A 22,439-nucleotide genomic window follows, 5' to 3' on the forward strand; every position below is an offset into this window, starting at 1 on the left:
CAGCATCTCTTGCCTCTGTGGTCTAATACATCTTTTCTACCACAGAGACCCACTGGAGGAAGCTGGTGTGATAGAAACCATGGGCAGAGCAAATGTATGTACATTCATATGGGCTCCTCCCCTTGAGCTGTTCCTGAAAGGGAAAGTGAAGGTCACTCAGTTGTGTGTGACTCTTTGCCACCCCGTGGACCTCTCCAGGCTCTAATACTGGAGTGGGTAGCCTTCCCCTTCTCCAGGGGATCTTCCCGACCCAGGGATCGAACCCAGGTCTCCCGTACTGCAGGCGGATTCTTTACCAGCTGAGCCACAAGGGAACCCCAAGAATCCAGGAGTGGGTAGCTTATCCCTTCTCCAGTGGATCTTCCGGACCGAGGAACTGAACTGGGGTCTCCTGCATTGCAGGAGGATTCTTTACCAACTGAGCTATGAGGGAAGCCCTGGGGAGGGATAAATGAGTGTCCTCCACCATAGGGAACTCAATGTTCTCTTTATGCTGACATTTTTGCTTTTGACTTCTCCCTTTCTAATGTCATGTTTGTTACAGTACTGAAATGGTTATCAGGTCTACCAGCAAGCCCAATATGGCCTTTGCATTCATCTTGACTATGCCAAGATGGAACAAGTTCTCCTCGGCAAACTGATTATGATGTTTTGTTCTTAGCAATGTTGACAGAGGGCAGAATTTTCCTGGCACTGGTTTCCTGGAGTGCTGTTTTGGGTCAGTTCCATCATAAAAACAGAATCTTATAATTTTGCAGAAGATACAAACCTCTCTCTCCCTCCACTGTCCTTATCAGTTGGTAAGATATTAGAGACTCAGACCAAGTTACCTGGCTTGGGTTCCAGTCTAGATCTGGGGACCAGCTGCTACTAGCTGTGTAGAGTCAAGAACAGCACACTGCTCTCATTCAAATTCAACTCCTTGTCTTAAATGTCACCTCAGAGAACTCTGACATCTCACCTCCTTGGAATAAATTAGAGCTTAATGATTTATAATGCAATCATTAATTCTATCCATATATTTCTTCCACTTACTCCACATCCCTTCCCATTTAATTGATGTATATTTATACATACCATTAACCAAGCACTTTGCTCAGCACTGGACATATAGTGGTGATCAAACATCAAGACATGTCTTCCCTCATGGAGCTTTCATTTTAGTGGGAAAGAAAAATATAATTCAACTAAACGTGCAAATAAATGTCCATTTATCAACAGGTATGCTGAAATCAGAATTTAAATAACAGCAATGACAACAAAAAGCAATTCTCCTGACTACCAAAAAAGAAACAAAGAATATTGACAGATAGATGTAAAATGAAAGAATGGGAATGAGCATGATATTATACAGAATAGGATTGAGATAAAAGAGTGGCACAGTCATATATGGGATGAATATTAAGAAATTGAATATATAAATACAGCATAAGGAATCTACTATCTTTTCTTGAATGAAGGGGCAAAAAAGGGCTAAGTACTTGAAAAAATGAAAGGAGTGATGGCCAGTTATCTATGGAACAAATTCTTTGATATTCTCAGAACAAATCTCAGTTCCACCTCTTTCCAGCCTAAGTAAGTGAGCTTAGACAAGTAACTTAGCTTTTCTGAGCCTTAGGGACCCTTTCTATAAGTTGAAGATATGTTCTATCTCACGCATTTGTTGAGAACTTAAAAAGAGAGAATATACAAGGAAGTCCTAGGAACAGTGTGATACTGTTCCTTCAGTACAGATTTAGCCTTCCGTACAGTTTTGGGGGCCTTCCCTGGTGGCTCAGGGGTAAAGAAGCCGCCTGCCAATTCAGGAGTCATGGGTTCTATCCCTGGGTCAAGAAGATCCCCTGGAGAAGGAAATGGCAATCAGCTCCAGTATCCTTGCCTGGGAAATTCCATGGACAGAGGAGCCTGGTGGACCACAGTCCACGGGGTGGAAAAGAGTTGGACAAAACTTATCAACTGAACAGCAACAATATTTTTTGACTCTGGACATGAAACCTGAGTGGATAAATCACAAATAGAATAGTGGAGTGAAACTTAGTCTCAAAGAACAAAAAAGTAGTGACTGAACAACAACAATAGCTTTTGAATCTGGATGTGACACCTGAGTCAATAAATCACAAATAGGATAGTGGAGTGAAACTTAGTCTCAACAAGCATTCTTATTTTTTTCAACACCCTAAAAGCAATGAATGTACACAGTGCCAGACCTCGGTGTCTAATGTTTTCTCCAATCCAGGAACCAGGGATCCCTGGAGCAATGGCTAATTCTGGAACTGAAGCAGAAAATATACAGGATCACCTGGAGCATTCCGTGGTACTAGAAAGTAAGAAAGTGCTAAAAACAAACAAAAACACATACACACACAGTGATGAGGGGATGTCAAAGGGATATAGGAACCAATTTAAAGAACTCTCAATGGCCAAAGTTGGACAGTTTAGATTGTAAAAAAATAAATAAATAAAATACTACTGGACTATACCAGGTTCGATGCATGAGACAGGGTGTTTGGGGCTGGTGCACTGGGATGACTCAGAGGGATGGGATGGGGAGACAGGTGGGAGGGGGGTTCAGGATGGGGAATACATGTATATCCATGGCTGATTCATGACCATGTATGGCAAAACCACTACAATATTGTAAAGTAATTAGCCTCCAATTAAAATAAATAAATTAAAAAAAATTACTGGACTATAATCCAAAGTGCAAAATAAATATTGATAAGCCTATACTGATGTAAAAATGAATGGATGAATGAATGGAGGAAGGGGGAGAGACACATCTCTCAAGCAGAATTCCAAATAATTTATGGAGCTACTCTACTCTCAAGGAGGTAGAATATAACTCTTCTTCCTTAGGTGTGGGGTGCACATAATGACTTCCTTACAAAAAATACAGTAAGGAAGTGGGGGGAGGGGAAGTTAACCGATATCATGTATTACATCAGCCAGGTGATAAAGGGTAACTCCAACAGTGATAAGTCATGTTCACAGGATGTACTCTTGATATGATGTGATGCAAATCATACTTTATCTTGGATATCTTCCTCCCACAACCCATAAACCCAGTTTAGTCATAAGAAAAGTATCAGAGAAACACCAGTTGAGGGACATCCTACAGAATATTTCGCCAATACTCCTAAACGTGTTAAGGTAACAAAAAAACACAAGGGAAGTCTGAGAAACTGCCACAGCTAAGAGGAGCCTAAGAACAGGACCACTAACTGTACTGTGGTGTCCTCAATGGGCTCCTGTGACAGAAAGGGACACTAGGGAAGAATGAAGAAAGTCTGAATAAAGTGTGGACTTCGGTTCATAATAACGTATCAATACTGATTCTGTAACTGTGTGACTGATTCTGTAACACTAATCTAAAATATTAATAACAGAGGGAAGTGGGTGCCATATCTAGGGGAATTCCCTATACCACCTTTGCAATTTTTCTTTAAGTCTAAACTATTGTAAAATTTTAAAACAAAAGAAAACATTCTTGCAATACCAGGCCTTTGACATCCCAGGAACAATACAAAAAAGATCCCTGCACACTTTCAGATTAGTCCCCATAGGAGTCAGGATTAGACAGGCCAATGTGTTAGCTTTACTCAAAGCTTGTAAAAGAGCTTATTTTGCTTATTCATCTAAGCCTGTGTTTGCCTCTGGGTTATTTCTTGACTCCAATTTCAAATTTAGGGTGTACTGTTTCTATTTTGATTACTGTATAGGAATACCAGAGTAAAACCATTTTCTCTGTTTTTAATTACTGATCATTCTAAAGTCAATCCTTTGACTTGAAATTTAAGATTGTCAGTGAAATATATAATTATCCTAGGGGTTTTGTTACAATTCCTCCAGCCTGTCTCTTTGTTGCTTTTTGGCATTAGTGATTTTTCTCTCTGTGTGCTCAACATGACACCAATTGATATTTCAAAATCGCATAATGGTTTTATTGTGAAGCCTTGACTTTCTGATTTGATTTTCTATATATAAGTCAGGCACGTCCCTTCACTGAGACAACTTGCACCTTCTTCCCCAATAAGGGACAAAAACTCACATCAGGTTGAGCTGAGCAACTCAGGCAATGAGGGTGTGAGATTAAAGTCATTATATTATGTTATTAAACACTCATCCTGCAGGTTATTTTAAGTATTCTATTACCAGAACTTGAATAGCAACAATAATAATCCATCCCATTAAAAATAAATAAAAGGACACGAAAAAGAAAAGCCAAAAAAGGAAAAACCAAAGAAAACGGAAAACTTCGTTGCCTAAGTGCTTAAGATCTATTGCAATTTCCTCCATTTTTCTAAAAAGTTAACGGGAGGAAAACAAAATAATAGGAGATATTAACAGGATTTTAAATCTTATGAGCCCAGGATCCATAACAATACTGTTTAGAACCATCCTGTGAAATTGGCTTTGGGACGTCCCCCAGCCACTCGATCATCCAGCTTCTCTAACTTTCTAACAACCATCCCGTTGGAAGTCCCCTGAGGACACAACAGCTGACCGGGGCGCTCAGACCAGACTTCTCTAACCGAATGTAGATGTGCAGGTGGAGAGGATAAAAGTAATTCTAGTTCAGCAGCCAGGAATTTCCCCCCACCCCGCGCCCCCAAAGTGCACTGCATATTACCGCCAAAAATGGGACCTTCAGACGCCAAGAAAACTCTAACACTGCCCCCAGCTCTGGTACTTAGAGTGTGGCCGGCCCCTGCCTCCGAGTGATGATGCCATCTTGGGATCTTAGCATCTCCTAAGGAGTTAGTGAGTTCTGCATTCTGGTCACGTCCCTGTGTCTAAAAACTTAACCCAACTTTTCCAGAATATGAGAACCTGCTGGTGTGGACACTTAATTTTTTCTAACTAGTTCAAATCAGATATTATTTAGAATAAACCGAAAACCTCCGAACTCCCCCCTACCCCCGCCCCAACAGGCATCCAAAATTGTGGGCTCCCTGGGTATGAAATCAGATGCCCGGGGGAGGACCTTTCCGTTCGAGGTCCCGGGGACAGTCCTCCGCCAGGACCAGGTCTAGGGGCTGAAGATTGGGGGAAGCTGGTCTCAGCAGGACTGGGTGGGAGGGTAGAGGTACCCCAGCAACTTACAGTCCAGGGCGACCACCAGGTAGCGCAGCAGGAGAAGCAGGAGGTGGTGGCGGCTCCTCCTTGCCATCTTCGTGGGGGTCGGGAGCTGGCGCCTCCTCGGAAGCTGAGGGTCCCGGCGGCGGGAGCGCGGGAGGCCGGCCGCGGGGTGGTGGTGGCGGTCACCGGACTCCTCAGGGCGGGAGGGGAGAGCGGCGCGCAGCGGAGCGGAGGGGCGGACTCTGATGGGATGTCAGTTTCCCCCTTCCAGGGGCGCCCGCTCCGCGCGCAGCCCAGAGGCGGGTCTGGTGTAGCCCGGAGCCTGCGGGGGTCTGGGCAGTTCTATTTTGGAGGGGGCGTGGGGGGAGGCAGGGAGGCGGAGGCAGCCGGACGAGATGCCGGCTGGCTCCTAATGAGGGGGCCGGAGGAGGCAGGCGAGGAGCGGAAGGGAAGCCCTGGCGGGGCGTCCCCCGCCCCCGTGCCACCGGGATTGATCGGCTTTGTGTCGGGTCCCGGCGCGGGGCTGCCAGCTGTCCCCGGGGCGCGGAGCCCGGGCGCGGGAGGCGCTGGCCGCGGGCGCGGGGGTGGGGCGCGGCGGAGGTTGCGAGGGGAGGTGCTCCGCCCGCCGCGCTCAGACTCCTCGCTCACCCTCCTTGGCACCAAACTTCTTTGGAGGGGGTGCGGTTTCAGCCTAGGGGTGGGGATTTGGGGGAAATTTCTGGCCAACCCTCGAAGCTGAGCGGGGAGGTGCTCCGGCTATATGGGGTTCGCTGGCTCCGCCTTGGAGGCGAAGGCGGGGGCGATGCGGGGAGGGGAGGGGAGGGGAGGGGAGGGGAGGGGAGGGGCGCGGGGGGTGGGGGCGAAAAAAAAATCAATCAAGAAGAGCTGGCAGGCAGGACTGAGATTTTAGTAATCGTCTTGGCCGCGTCTCAGTGGAAGCTTTGTGCTTCTTGGAGGCTGAGGGTGTGTTTTGTGTTCTTTGCCTTTGCCGTGTCAGAGTTAGAAGTTCATCTAACGGTGTGAAATATTTATCATGTTTCTTTGCAGTTATATAACTGCCGCCTGTGGAGTTTTCCACATGTTAAAACTCTACAGCTGCCCTTTGTCAGGTTTATTTTTGGTCTACAGTGCTTTTTAAAAGGGAAACCCATTATGCATGCTCCGTTGCGTGTTTTTAAATTGACCTGCACTTGTAGTGTTCAGGGTACAAGGGCTAAACAGGCAATTTTTCTATTTCCTCTCAGGGACCAGAAATGTCCGATGCGTTCAACAATATTGACAGGTCAGTATTCCCAAGAGAAGAAATTGTTACACGTGTGGGTTTTTGTTTTTGTTTTTGTTTTAACGTAGAATAACGAATCAAGTTCTGTATAGAAGACAGTTGATTTAGTGGTGTGCACACGAAGAATCGAGTTAGCTCAGGGACAAAGGCAACCAGAGTTGAGATATGCAGAGCTGTGAGGAATGAGGCGTCTCTGCTGTTTCCTCGGTGACGGTGATGGAAGCTTAATGCCCATGGCGGGAGAGGGGCAGAGGACCCAGAAAGGAAAGTCAAAGTGGCAAAAATGTGAGAGCCATACTCCAGTCAAGCAAAGAGAAAGGACACAGCAACAGGCTCATGCACGTTTTTCTGGGCAGTAACAAAAAAGATGAGATGTTTTACAAGAAAAGTTGTTGGCACCCTCTTTTCTCATTCTTGCCACAACTGTCTCTTTTGCCCCTCCCTAAAGATACACACACACAAAAAGGAATCCTTTTTTTTAAAAGAAACGCTGTCACCTCCTATGTGAATAATTGATTCACTACGTTATCTGTCATCCAGTCAAATAAAAGTCACTCACTTGTATCCGACTCTCTGTCACCCTGTGTACTGTATGGTGGCAGGATCCTCTGTCCAAGGGATTCTCCAGGCATGACTATTGGAGTGGGTTGCTGTGCCCTCCTCCAAGGGATCCTCTCAGAGGGAATCTTCCTGACCCAGGAATGGAATCAAGGTCTCCTGCATTGCAGGCAGATTCTTTACCATCTGAGCCACCAGGGAAGCCCCAGTCACCCCCAGTCAAGACATTTATCAGATAGCTACATTGATGCTGGAGGACAGTGAACAAGATCAAGTCTTTGGTGCTAATGAGCTCACAGTCTTAAGGAAAGAAAGTTCCAAGACTAGAAAGTGAGTCCCATCTGAGAAGACCTCTAATACCACATCGTGTGTCCCCTGGGAGAAAAGAGTAACAGTTTCTTATTGAGTGCTTTCTCAGCAGTGGAGTCTGAATAGTGCAATATCTAATCCTCCAACAACTCTGTAAGAGAGAAAATAGTATCATTCCCACTTTACAGATGAGAAGACCAGGCAAAGAGATGCTAAACAGCTTGTTCAAGATCAAGGATAAGGAGATGTTCTACACTGGGGATGCCTGTAGGGTATATAATAACCATTGCACATCCTTTTATATATGCTTTATTAGGCATAGAAAGTTGGGGCAAATTTTGAAAGGGAGGAAGGAAGGGAAGGACATTCTAGGCAAAGAGAAGGATCAAAAGCTGAGCAAGCTAAATATTATGACTTGTTTAGGAAAAGCAAGTTTATACAGTGTTAGAGTAGAACATGTGGAATGGGGGCAGGGGAGTTGGCAGAAAAGTTGAAAAGACCACTGGAGTATGTGTCATTCAATGTCACACTATAGACTCTAGATCTTGTTATTGTTGTTCAGTCGCTAAGCCGTGTCGACTCTATCCTGTGGATAAAGAGCTTTTTGAAAGCACTATGATAGGATATAAAATAATCCATATTTTAAAACTGTGCTGTCCAATATGGTAGCCTCTAGATTCACATGGCTATATAAATTTGAATTCCGTTAAATTTAAAATCCAGTTCTCCAGTCACACTTGCCACATTTGAAGTTCTCAATAGTCAAAGCTATGGTTTTTCCAGTAGTCTTGTATGGATGTGAGAGTTGGGCCATAAAGAAGACTAAGTGCTGAAGAACTGATGCTTTTGAGCTGTGATGTTGGAGAAGACTCTTGAGAGCCCCTTGGACTGCAAGGAGATTGAACCAGTCAATCCTAAAGGAAATCAACCCCTTAAATATTCATTGGTAGGACTGATGCTGAAGCTCCCATACCTGTCCACCTGACGCAAACAGTTGACTCATTGGATAAGACCCTAATGTTGGGAAAGATTGAAGGCAGGAGGAGAAGGGAGCAACAGAGAATGAGATGGTTGAATGACATCACCAACTCAATGGCCATGAATTTGAGCCAACTCTAGGAGACAGTGAAGGACAGGGAAGCCTGCGTGCTACAGTCCATGAGGTCTGAGCGATTGTCGGACAAGACTGAGCGACTGAACAACAACAATAGCCACCTGGGGGTAGGGTGTACCCTCCTTGATAATGCAGATACAGAGCATGCCCATTACTGCAGAAAGTTCTATAAGACTTAGTTGTCTTAGAATGATGAGCCAGGATATATAAGCCTTTTTGCTGGGAAAAAACAGCAGGAACATCAGTAGGAACAGTTCGACAGTAGCCGAACATCAAAAGGAAAGGGTGCTGCTAATCGCAAAAACAGACATCTCAAGTTAATGATTTTACTGCTTTTCTATGTACAGGATGATTAAGAGTCAGAGTTCATTGAAATCATTCCTTTGATACACATCCTAACTATCTGAGGCCTGTATCCTGTTTTTCTCCACCCTGAATTCCCCTCAGGGTGCACCACGGGGGGAGGCTGCAGTGATTGATGGCTTGATGCAGGCAATATTCTTTGTTTACTGAAATGGCAGGCAACATTTCTTTGTCCACAGTCCAAACCTCTAGAATATACAGTCACAAAAAATGAACCCAAACTCTGGACTCTGGGTGATTGTGATGCATCAGTGTAGGTTCATCTGTTGTAGCAAATGTGTCATTCTGGTGGAGACACCGATTAAGGCGGAAGCTGTGATGCGCTGGGGGCAGGGGGAGATGTGGAAAATCTCTGTACCTTCTGCTTAACTTTGTTTTGAATCTAAAATCTGAAAAGTAGGGCTTCCCTGGTGGCTCAGAGGTAAAGAATCTACCTGCCAGTACAGGAGACATGGGTTCAGTCCCTGGGTTTGGAAGATCCCCTGGAGAAAGAGAGGCTACCTACTCCAATATTCTTGCCTGGAGAATCCCATGGACAGAGGAACCTAGTGGGCTACAGTCCGTGGAGTCACAAAGAGTCAGACACGACTGAGTGACATTCACTTCACTTGGTGGCTCAGTGGTAAAGAATCTGCCTGCCAGGACAGGAGACACAGGTTCGATCTCTGGAAAGATCTCACATGCCTCGGAGCAACTAAGCCTGTGCACCACAACTACGGACTCTGTGCCCTAGATCCCAGGAGTCACAACTACCGAGCCCTCGTGCTACAACTACTGAGGCCAGCACGCCCTAGAGCAGGAGTTCTGCAACAAGAGAAGCAGCTGCAAGGAGAAGCCCGTGCACCACAACTAGCCTTCACTTGTGGCACCTACAGAAAAGCCGGCACAGCAATGAAGATCCGGTACAGCCAAAAATAAGCAAATTTTTAAAAAATAAAGTCTAGTAACAAAATTACAACAAACAAAAGAACACAAGAAAGAGCGATCAGAAATGTAGGAGAGGAGCTCAGAGAGAATCAGGAGGTGGAGGTATTTACCATCTTCAGTGCTAAAAAGACGACTGACAATTGTTTCCTACTTAAGTAATTTCATTTCGGTTCAGTTCAGTGGCTCAGTTGTGTCCGACTCTTTGCAACTCCATGGACTGCAGCATGCCAGGCCTGCTTTAGTAATTAGGAGGGCATCACCCACATAGACGATAGAGAAAGCAAGGCCACCCTGTAGAAAAAGTTTAAAGACATTTACTTTACTTAAAAATTAAGTACAATAATTTTTGTACTTAATAATTCCTTAATTATTAAGTACAATAAAATGAGTATACACAATACAAATGTAATATTGCATATTAGTACATACAATAAAAATGAGTCCTGAAATGATCGCAAACATCAGCAGCACACAGGCCACCCCCAGACAGTTCCCAGAAGAAAAATTCAAATGGTTCTTCAAATGTGAAGCTCTTGAAAATTCCCTGGCTGTCCAGGGGTTAGGATTCCTCACTTTCACTGCCAAAAGCCCAGATTTGATCCTTGGTCAGGGAACTAAGATTTTATCAGCTGTGTGGTGAAGACCCTCCCCGCCCCAAACTCAGCAGCAGGATGGTGAAAGGAATAGTAATAATAGTAACAGTTATACTGCTTCATGCCTGGGTGGTTGGGAGTGTGTTTCATTATTGTTCTGCTTGTGAGAATCCTTACGGCCGGGAGCACTAGGCTACTTGTAGGGAGGAATGGGAGGGTTCGCCATGGGCATCCCTCCAAGCGATCTGTTCTCCGTGGTTGTGTGTGGCCTCCCTGCCCCCTCCCATGGGTCCGAGTCACTTTCACTCTGATACTATAAGCATTTTGTCAGGTAAAAATGGGGATTTGGTGTTTCAACAAGTCTGACCATTTTTCCTCCTTTCTACCCACTCGAATTCTGAATTCCAGGTGATGCTGAGGATGTGGCAAGGCGCATTTCCTAAAACAAGCAATGCAGAGAAGGGCTGAGTTTAAATTGAGTGACTTCTCACAACTTCTCAGATTTGGTGTTTCTGTGCAGAGTGGGTTATTTTCCCTCATGGGTGTGGAGAAGGTGCTGGAAAGTGGCCCACACTCTGCAATTTAGAGAAAAGAAGTGGCGGGGGGGTGGGGTGGAAAGACTTCCATTTCCAGAACCACATGAATTCCTAAGAGTCTCTCATATACATTTTAAATGCGTATGGATAGAATTCAAGGTCTTTAATGGGATCCTTATTACTTATCCCTCATCATTATCCCTCAGATCTTTTTTCTGGAATAAACCTGATTTCAGCATTGCATTAAGATATGCCCACAAAAATACTCAGATATTTTTGAGCTGGTTGAGCTGGTGTTCAAACCACAGCTCTTTCCAGTCAAATGAACCTTCTCAGAGAAGCCCAGTGTCCCCAGCACATAGCCTTCATGAATCTCCCAAAGTGACATATTTCTTCATATACATTATAATAATACAGCCTCAAAACTTTCTTCTAAGACAAAAACCCTCACTAATCTCACCTGGTTTGAATTACTAAAAGCAGGACAGTCTTTCAGTCTCTGTGCCCACATGATTTAACAGCTCTAAGGTAGTTCTGCTGCTGCTGCTGCTGCTAAGTCACTTCAGTCGTGTCCGACTCTGTGAGACCCCCATAGACGGCAGCCCACCAGGCTCCCCCGTCCCTGGGATTCTCCAGGCAAGAACACTGGAGTGGGTTGCCATTTCCTTCTCCAATGCGTGAAAGTGAAGTCGCTCAGTCATCTCCGACCCTTAGCAACCAACTACAACTAATTGTAGTTGTCCTGGACAAGGGGCGCAGGGAGAAAATTAGACAGAGCATTTGTTGTTGTTTAATCATTCAGTCGTATCTGACTCTTTGCAACCCCACAGGCTGCAGCCCACCTGGCTCCTCCATCCATGGGATTTTCCAGGCAAGAGTACTGGAGTGGGGTGCCATTGCCTTCTCCGGAGGTAGTTCTACCTGACATTAAATGAAGTTCACCTGTGATCAGTAAATTAGTTATTAAGGCTTTCTATCCTTATTTGTTATTAATGCTTTCTTCCCTGGTGTCTCAGAAGGTAAAGAATCGGCCTGCCATGTAGGAGACCTGGGCTTGATCCCTGGGTCAGGAAGATCCCCTGGAGAAGGGAATAGCTACTCACTCCAGTATTCTTGCCTGGAGAATCTCATGGACAGAGGAGCCTGGAGGACTACCTTCCATAGGGGTGCAAAAGTGTTGGACATGACTAATCGAATTTTTCCTTTTTAATTAAAAAGCCTATTTAATATCAAATCAATTTTCTTTTAAATTAGATAATAGCAATTTCGTAGGGAATTAGGTAATGCAGGAGATATCATTTAACAAATATTTTCCAGGGTTAAACAAAGGAAGGACAGGCATCAGTTAGTCCTGGGGGCCCCACCATCTGGGATCTAATGCCTGATGGCCTGAGGTGGAGTTGATGTAGTAATAATATAAATAAAGTTTACAGTAAATGTAACGTCCTTGAATCATTCTGAAACTATCTCCCCTACCCACCACCCATGGGAAAATTATCTTCCATGAAACTGGTCCCTGGTGCCAAAAAGGTTGAGGACCGTTTAGTCTATAAGGATGGAGTCATAAAAACTAGAACTGGGGGAGAAATATAATTCCCAAATCCATCCCCTCCATTCCTCCCCCCTTCCTCATATCACAGTTAAGGATGATGAGACCCTGAGGAGTGATATAATTTACTCAAGATGACACAGCAAGAAAAGAAAAGAGCCAGGCCTGGAATGAACCCTAGTTCTGTCTGTCCCCAGCAGCCCCCTAAATAGTGTAAATCTCTCCGCTTTGGCTGGAAATGAATTTACCTTTTTGTATATAACTTGACGTGTGTTATATCTGGGCTTCCCCAGGGGCTCAGTGGTAAAGTGGTAAAGACTTGCATGAGACTCAGGTTTCATCCTGGGCGGGGAAGCTCCACCCACTTGACTGCCCACTCTAGGATGCCAAAGAATGGATGCTTTTGAACTTTGGTGCTGGAAAAGACTCTTGAGAGTCTCTTGGACTGCAAGGAGATCCAGCCAGTCCATCCTAAAGAAAATCAGTCCTGAATATTCATTGGAAGAACTGAGGCTGAAGCTGAAGCTCCAACACTTTGGCCACCTGATACGAAGAACTGACTCATTGAGAAAGACCCTGATGCTGGGAAAGATTGAAGGCACGAGGAGAAGGGGATGACAGAGGATGAGATGGGTGGATGGCATCACCAACCTGATGGACATAAGTTTGAGCAAGCTCTGGGAGTTGGTGAAGGACAGGGAAACCTGGTGTGCTCAATCCATGGGATCTCAAAGGGTTGGACACAACTGAGCGACTGAACTGAACTGGGGAAGATCTGCAGCATAGGAAACAGCAACCTGTTTCAGTATTCTTGCCTGGGAAATCCCATGGACTGAGGAGCCTGACGGGCTGCAGCCCGTGGGGTTGCAAAGAGTCAGACACGACTGAATGATTAAACAACAACAAATGCTCTGTCTAATTTTCTCCCTGCGCCCCTTGTCCAGGACAACTACAATTACAGTTAATGTGTATGTTTATGCTTAGTCATGTCCGACTCTTTGCAACCCATGGACTGTAGCCCGCCAGGCTCCTTTGTCCATGGAACTTTCCAGGCAAGAATACTAGAGTGTGTTGCCATTTCCTTCTCCAGGGGAGCTTCCTGACCCAGGATTGAACCTGTGTCTCTTATGTCTCTTGCATTGGCAGGCAGGTTCTTTACCACTAGCACCACCTGGGAAGCCTTTACATCTCTCTAGCTCAAACTTTTCTCTTGAACTTTGCTTCGGTTTTCCTTATTTTTAGAACATCTAGATGTACTACTCAGAATCAGCTAAAGTGATTGATTTTAAAATATTTAGATTAAAATCAAGCGTAAAATTGAGCTGGTCTTGTCACCTCTTCACCCAACTTTATTTTTCTCCAGTTAAAAAAAAAATTGTTTTTTTATTTTTTCTTTTTGGCTGTGCTTCAAAGCATGTGGGATCTTAGTTCCCTGACTCGGGTTCAAACCTACACCCCCTGTAGTGGTTGGGCGGAATCTCAAGCACTGGACTGCTGGGAAAGTCCCCGTTTTTCTCCGATTTTTAACCTTCCTCCTTCTCTCCCATCTTTTCTCTCTTTCAGTACCCAGCATGAAATAAGCATGAACTATAGGCCAATCACTATGCTGATGGCTTGAGACACACTTATGTGCAGTAACTGACAATATCTCATCTCGTGGATGTGTAGGTGGGGGAGAGTGGCACTCACCAGACAAAGCAAGGGTGCATACCAGGGAGGCTAATTAAGAGTTTGTCTATTTGGGAAGTCGGGAAAGGGACTCTGAAAGCTGAAGGAAGTGGGAGCAAACAGGTGGAAAGAATAGTTTATAAAAAGCGAATACCAAGTGCACAGACCTTGTGACAAGTCTGGAGAGTGAGAATTGGCAGCTGCGGCTGGAGCACAGAGGTTGACTGGGACAATAATGGAGCCGTGGAGTCCCCAGCTGAAAACTTTCAAGGACTCCCAGGAACTTTTAGAACAAAAGCAAAACACACCACACTGCCTTCATTCTCTTTTTCTCATCATGAGCCTTTGTATATGCTGTTCGCTCTTTGTACTTGGATCTTTTTCTTTCTTTGCACTTGGATCTCATTCTTTTTTCTTTAGTATTATCTAGCATTGATTGAATATTTGCCATATATTAGGCACCGTGTTAAGCTCTTTTCATATTACCTGTTTTAATCCTCATAATCATTTAAATGCAGGAGCCGTGGATTTGATCCCTGGGTGGGGAAGATCCCCTGGAGAAGAAAATGGAAACCACTCCAGTATTCTTGCCAGGAGAATCCCCATGGACAGAGGAGCTTGGTGGGCTACAGTCCATGGGGGTCACAAAGAGTTGGACACAGCTTAGTGACTAAACAACAACAATCATATAAATGAGAAAAATCTATTATTTCCATTTTATAGGTGAGGTTGTTGGGACAGAGAGATAGACCAACAATCCCAGAATCACAATAGCTGGTGGGGGTAAATTGAAGTTTGCAGCAACGCTGAGCTTTGTCTAGACTCAATGCGCCAAACCATAACGACCACTGCCGGCCCTTCACCTCCATCTCAGCTCATCACCTCCTGTTCATCCTTCTGTCTCTGCTAAACTTCAGATTCCTTAGGAACATTTCCTGCCCTTCCTGACTAGATCAAATCCTACTATTGAAAACTCTCTTCACCCCTTCCTCTCTGGTATCAGAGCTGGGATTTGAAACTCAATTGGTCACAGTCAGTCACCGATTGTAGGCCAGACTCCATGAACACAGGGTTTGTCTAATTTTTAATCTCATTATGATCATCTTTTTTCTTAACTAAGTGCTTGTCAGTTATTAGATGCTCAATAAATGTATGGCTGCTGGTTGGATATACTGAGCCATATAACTTTCATATATACTGAGTGCAAGTATAATTTTTTTTTTAACGTAACAGCTCAGTTCAGGCTGCTATAACAAAGCACCGGAGATTGGGTGGTTTATAAACAACAGAAATTCCTTTCTCAAGTTCTGGAGGATAGGAAGTCTGAGGTCAGGAAGCCAGCACAATCAGGTTCCACAACCAGCCCTCTTCTGGGCTGTAGGTAGAGAGTCAACTTCTCATCCTCTCTTGGAGGAAAGACAGCTAGCTCTTAGACTCTTCTGACAAAAACACTAATCCCATTCATGAGGACTCTACCCTTATGACCTAATTATCTCCCTGAGGTCCTACCCCCAAGTACCATCACACTGAGATTACGGTTTCAAACTATAAATTTGGAGGGGACACAAACATTCAGTCTATAACACCTAACAATGTCTTTTGAAGTCAATAGTACTTCTAAGCTTCAATATCTCTACATACAATCTCACTGCAAAATGCTCTATTTTCACTATGATTCTACACGTGAAGGAACTGAGGGTCTGAATGAGGCCCAGTAAATTGCCCCAGGACAGCCATTGGTCAACGGCAGAACAAGACTTGATTCAGATGTGTCTGCCTCTAAAGCCTTCACTCTATAGCACTGCCACGTTTCCTCCACCCTTAAGACAGTCTTTCCAACATCAGTCCTGAGGGCACTGTTGTGTTTACTGCAGGGATGTGATAACTGTTTCACAGATCCTAATTTTATGTACTTTTAGGTTGTGTTGACTTTTTAACATCATAAAGAATGCTGTGATGCATATTCTTATATATTTGTCTGATATTCCTACATGCATATTGTTATCCTCTTTTCTGATTATTTCCTTAGGATAGTTGGTGATAAAAAAAGTCAGAGGTTTTTATTCATATAGCCAAATTGGCAACAGTAGTATTTGAGGTTTGAGGGATGGGTTATATTACCTGCCTATTTGCCAAGAGGGTATGTTCTACCATTGTACCCACAAAGAAAAACATGATTTAAATATTCTTTGTATTTTCACGTGTTTATCCTGGAGTAAAAGACCCTGAACTGGGAAAGATTGAAGGCGGGAGGAGAAGGGAATGACAGAGGATGAGGTGGTTGGATGGCATCATTGACTCAATAGACATGAATTTGAGTAAACTCCGGGAGATAGTGAAGGACAAGGAAGCCCCGCGTGCTGCGGTCCATGGGGCTGCAAAGAGTTGGACACGACTTAGCGACTGAATAACAATCCTGGAGTTCAGGAAAAAAGATAAAATCTACTGTAGCCTTTTTTCTTTAGACCTGGTTCTCAAGGCTTATTTTAGAAGTAAAAAAATTTAGTTTGTATTCCCAACTTAAGTCAGATAAATAAGAGAACTTGCAGCAAACCCAGGCTTTCTATGATTTATTTGGTGTTTACTATGTATTCTCAACACGTTTTTCTCTAATATAACCGTATAAACCATTCATTTTTTAAAAATTCCTAATGCTGATGAAATTCTGTACCTGAAACAACTGTCTTGCCCACATCTCAACTGCATCTTTGATCTTTAAGATCTTTGGGAAGAAGTTAGAGAACATGACTAAACCTGTTACCGTGAAAATTAGATGGATAGACAAAAAAACAGGGCGATGCATTTTCACTCCCAAAGATTTAGGAATTCCGCTGTGTTCTTGGATCTGCCTCCTTTTAAGCAGGTGGATAGTTTTAGTCTTTCTAGAATGCTCTTTTTGGCCCTGATGAAAAGTAGCTGACTGGAAAAGAAGCAGAAGGTTAACATTTGTTTTCACAACTGATAACACTGGTAAGTGACCACGTTCTGTCCACCCCACAAGCCAAAATTTGTGTTTTTTTTGGAGAAGTCAAGAAAGGGCATGCTTCCTCATATGATAACCTTTAAAAACCCTCTCACTGTTTCACTGAATTTTAAAGTTCGACTTGTGCCTTATTGATGTGAGTGCTACTATTGGAACAGTTTTCAAAAAAAAAATTTCTTTTTCCTGGAAATGTGATAGTGTAATGAAGGCCAGGCTGTTGATTCCCTAAAGTGCTAGAAATCCCCTCAAGGAGGGACAGAAGTTCAAATATTTGTCTGCTGGCTTGGGGCCAGTGAACACAATGGCAGAGAACTTTGGTGAAAACCTTGAAAATGCCTGATGGAGGTGGATGCAGTTTAAGAAGCAGGATACAGGGGTTAGGTCCTATGGAGGAAATGGCCATCCTTGTCATTCCTTCCTAGGATAGGGGTTCAGCATCCTGGAGCAATGCAAATCTAAAGTGGAGACATATTGACCATTCTAGAAACTACATTTTTCTCCTAGAGACACTTCCAGATGAGCCACCTAAAACTTCTGGAACTTTGGTTCCTTATATACAGAAAATTGGAGAAGGAAATGGCAACCCACTCCAGTATTCTTGCCTGGAGAAGTCCATGGACAGAAGAGCCTGGCAGGCTACAGTTTGCCTAAGGTCGCAAAGAGTCAGATATGACTGAGCAACTATCACTCACTCACTCATACAGAAAATGGGACTGACATATATAATTTTAAAGGCTTTTTCTACTATTAATATAGAACTAGTCTACTGTTTGAAGCTTCAGATTCAGAAACAGAGAATAAGCAAGTCTTCTAGTAACAATATCATACTTTATTGTTGCTGAAAAGTTGTCGCTATAATAAGCAACCTCTACTCAACTACTGCAAATTTTTTTCTTTCCCTTCCTGCTCCAACCACTGGACACACACACACACACACAGTCTCTCTCGCTCTCTCATAAACTGTTTAAAGCATATTTGATTTTATCCTAGTAAGTCATGGATGTTAGAATAGAAAGAGACACAGGAAAGGGACACTGGTGTTCCAGTGGCTAAGACTCCACACTCCCAATGCAGTGGTCCTGGGTTCGATCCCTGATCAAGGAACTAGGTCCTGCATGTTGCAACTAAAGATCCTGAATGCTAAATAATTAAACAACAGAAACACACAAAACCTTTTTTAAAAAAGGGGATATATGCAGATAAAAGAAAGATATGCCTTGATTATGGTATCTGAGTTGGGATGCCTAAGTAATAAAACAAAAACACACAAAACATTTTTTTAAAAAGGGATATATGTAGATTGAAGAAAGAGATGCCTTGATTGTGGTATCTGAGTTGGGGTTTATAAGACTATCTGTTTCTTTTCTTCTCTCTTCTAATCTTCCTCTTATCATTGCTTGTCTCTTTTCTATACTCCCCTCCTTTCTTTTTGCATTCAAAACTTCCAACATGTTGACTGAGATTCTTAATTAAGAAAAAGCTACTGGTATTTAGTCAAATCTCTCCACTGCAGTTTTCAATGAGGAGAGCTTTGACTTTTGGCCTAACTTGACCACAGTCTTTGTTAATAGTTTAGAATTAAAGAGATTTTTGCTTTCTGATGCCAGAAACTTTCTGGAAACACCAAAAAAAGAGTCTTGGCTGGTACTTGGCCCGGTTCTAACAGATCCATGCTTTTCCTTCCTCTCCTGCTAGTAAGAGAAAGAGTGACGGAAATAATAATGAAAGCTTTGTGGTCCGGAAATCTCTCCAGTTTTTTAACCTCAAAAGTTTTAGTCAAGTGAAACTTGCTTTTATTTAAGAAAATGTCATTATTTTTTAAAAATACACACACTGAAAAATTAGAAGTGAAATGTCAAAATATCTGTAATTTTATATTACAATGGTCAATAACATGATAATAGCTTTGTACAGGGACAGGCGGTTACTAGGTTTACTGTGGTGATCATTTCATAGTGTGCGGAAATGTTAGAACACTGCATGCGTGCTTGCATGCAAGTCACTCCAGTTGTTTCTGACTCTTTGTGACACTATGGACTATGGCCCACCAGGCTCCTCTGTCCATGGGATTTCCCAAGCAGGAATGCGAGAGCCGGTTGCCATTCCCTCCTCCAGAGGATCTTTCTGACCCAGGGATCAAATCTGCGTCCCTGCTTTGCAGGTGGTGGCTCAGATGGTAAAGCGTCTGCCTGCAATGCGGGAGACCTGGGTTCAATCCCTGGGTTGGGAAGATCCCCTAGAGAAGGAAATGGCAACCCACTCCAGTATTCGTGCCTGGAAAATCCCATGGGCCGAGGAGCCTGGTGGGCAAGTCGGACGTGACTGAGCGACTTCTCTTCTTTTACCTCAAGCCGCTGAGGCAGCCCCAAATCACTGTATACTGTACCCGAAACTAACATGACATTATACACCAACTCCACTTCAATTTTAAAAGCGAATAAAAGAAAACAGTTTGTAAAAAAGAGGAAGAAGCAAAGTGTGGCTAATTGTTAATCTATGCAGTGGGGATATGGTATTTGTTATATGATTTTTTTCTTGGTTGACATGTTTCACACATATTACACACAGTTTTCAAAACTTCATACACGTAACAGAAAGTGAGTGAAAATTTAACCTCATCTACATAAATAAAAAACCAAAGCCTTGAGTTAATTTGATCTCCTCTCCTCCTAGGGAAACTTGCTGGATCTTCAAGATAGTAACAGATAACATCTCTCTGCTATGTTACTGTCCGCACTTACTCAGTCGATCCACGAGAAGTAATCACTATCAAAACAGGTTTAACTTTATAGAGGTTTTGACTGCTAGTTGGAAGGCCAGTTCACTGGGCGAGAAAAACAGAAACTTCTCATTGTTTCCATCTTTCTCTCTCCAACTAATTCTAACGCTCCTGCTGTTCTTTGCAGGGAGAAGAGCACAGGAAAGAAGGAGGCAAGGAGTGTGAGGACACTTCACCGGAATTCTCACTTGTGTAGGAGAAGTAAATAAAATAAACTTGCCTCAAAAAAGGCACAGCACACCCAACCTAAGCAAACTAAAAAGCTTTGGTTCAGCAAGTGAAAGTGACTCAGTCATGCCGACTCTTTGTGACCCTATGGACTATACTAGTCCACAGAATTCTCTAGGCCAGAATACTGGAGTGGGTATCCTTTCCTTCTCCAGGGGATCTTCCCAACCCAGGGATGGAAACCAGGTCTCCCGCATTGCGGGGAGATTCCTAACCAGCTGAGCCACAAGGGAAGCCCAAGAGTACTGGAGTGGGTAGCCTATCCCTTCTCCAGGAGATCTTCCCAACCCAAGAATTGAACTGGAGTCTCCTGCATTGCAGGTGGATTCTTTACCAACTGAGCTCTCAGGGAAGCCCCTTGTTCATCAAAGGAAATCGTAAATAAAACAAAAAGACAACCTACAGAATGGGAAAAAACATTTGCAAATGAAGTGACCAACAAGGGAGTCATTTCCAAAATATACAAAAAAATTCATGCAGCTCAACAACAATAAATATTTTAAATGATCCAATAAAAAAAATGTACAGAAGACCTAAACAGACATTTCTCCAGATGAGATCAGGTGTGTTCAGGGTGGTGTGGCTGAAGACAGACATTCCTTCAGAGAACACATACAAACGGCCAACAGGCATACAAAAAGATGTTCGACATCACTAATTATTACCGAGCGAGAAGTTTGGACCCTCCTGAGTACCAGTACTAGTACCTGTTGAAGTGCTTTGACACCCTCTAGGTATTAACCATTCTGAAGAAGTGAAGTAATAGTCGCTCAGTTGTGTCCAACTCTTTGCGACCGCTTTGTCTGTCCATGGAATTCTCCAGGCAAGAATACTGGAGTGGGTTGCCATTCCCTTCTCCAGGGGATCTTCCTGACTCAGGGATAGAACCCAGGTCTCCTGTACTGCAGACAGAGATTCTTTACCATCTAAACTACCAGGGAAGCCCATTAACTGCTCTAATCATCCCCAAGTGCTACAAGGCAAGTATAACAATTATTCCACCATACAGTTAATTGGAAGCATGAAGTGAAAATAAAGTTTAATAAACATCAAAAACTAAAAAGTAGATAGGAGAGATTTCAACACTGTCAGCTTGCTGTTGGAGTCCATGCTTCTCTTACAGGGAGTTTATCCTGGTAGCATCCACCATGCAGGGAAATTTTGGGTGGCCAGGACCCAGCTGTGTCATCTTGTTAGGACATATCACAGTTGATGGGAAGAGGCAGGCAAGAGTCATGACCAAGGAATGAGAAATAAGGCATCTTTTCAAAAGATCAGCCAGACTGGTCAGGAAGTATTTTAAAAATAGCTTTATTAAAATATAATTCACATGCCATACAATTCACCCATTTAAAGTATCAATTCAGTGTTATTTAACATATTTATAGGGATGTCCAATCATCATCACTTAATTTTAAAATATTTAGTCCTGTTTATAAGAAATCAGGGAAATCAGCCACCGTTCCCTGGTGGCTCAGATGGTAAAGAACCTTCCTTCAGTGTAGGAGACCCAGGTTCAATCCCAGGGTTGAGAAGATGCCCTGGAGAAGGGAAGGGATAACCCACTCCAGTATTCTGGCCTGGAGAATTCCATGGACAGAGGAGCCTGGTAGGCTACAGTCCAGGGGATTGCAAAGAGTCAGATACAACTGAGTGAATAATATAAAAGAAATCTATTACCCATTAGTTGTCACCTTCCACCCAATTTCCCAACGCCCTTTCCCATGACAAACACATTATAAACTGAACCATGCAGTATGTGATATCTTGTGATGGATGGCTTTCTTACATTTGGCATGTTTTCTAGACTTATCCATCTTATAGCACATATCAGTACTTTACTCCTTTTTACTGAGGAATAATATCTCATTGTATGAATGGACCGCATTTTGCTCTCCATCCACTATTTGATGGACACTTGGGTTGTTCCTACTTTTTGCCTATCATGAGTGATACTTCTATGAACATTCATGTAATATTTTTTGTGTCTGCATGTATGTTTTCATCTCTCTCAGTATACACCTAAGAGTTGAATTTCTGGGGTATAGGGTAATGCTATAGTCAACATTTTTAGGAAATGTAAGCCTGTTTGCCAAAGCAATTATACCATTTCTTGAAAAAATGATTCTTTCCCTGTTATGTCTTGGCACATTTGTCAGAAATCAACTGATCATAAATGTAAGGGTTTGTTTCTAGACACTCAGTTTATTCTATGTCTGTGCTTATGTGACATTGTCTTGATTCTTGTAGTTTTGTAATGAGTTTTGAAATCACAAATATAAGTCCTACAACTTTGTTTTGCTTTTTCAAGATTATTTTTAAATTCTATATGAATTTTAGAAGGGGTTTGTCAGTTTCCTCAAAAGCCAGCTAGGATTTTGGTAGAGATTATGCTGGAACTGTGAATCAGCTTGAGGAGTATCACTATCTTAGCAATATTAAGTCTTCTGAACCACAAACATGGGCTGTCT

The 22,439-nt window shown here is 43.2% G+C and overlaps 1 protein-coding gene across 1 annotated transcript in view; it reads right to left on the reverse strand.

Annotated features, from left to right (window-relative positions):
• Nucleotides 1–5,795, reverse strand: part of JAM2 (junctional adhesion molecule 2) — an 85,293-nt gene extending 79,498 nt beyond the window's left edge. Inside the window, exon 1 of the mRNA XM_027544873.1 lies at nt 5,104–5,795. Coding sequence (XP_027400674.1) covers nt 5,104–5,170 — 67 coding nt within the window. The 5' untranslated portion in view covers nt 5,171–5,795. The remainder of the gene's footprint in view (nt 1–5,103) is intronic.
• Nucleotides 5,796–22,439: the final 16,644 nt, after the last annotated feature.

The sequence above is a fragment of the Bos indicus x Bos taurus genome, chromosome 1, assembly GCF_003369695.1.
Source record: "Bos indicus x Bos taurus breed Angus x Brahman F1 hybrid chromosome 1, Bos_hybrid_MaternalHap_v2.0, whole genome shotgun sequence".
NCBI lineage: Eukaryota > Metazoa > Chordata > Mammalia > Artiodactyla > Bovidae > Bos > Bos indicus x Bos taurus.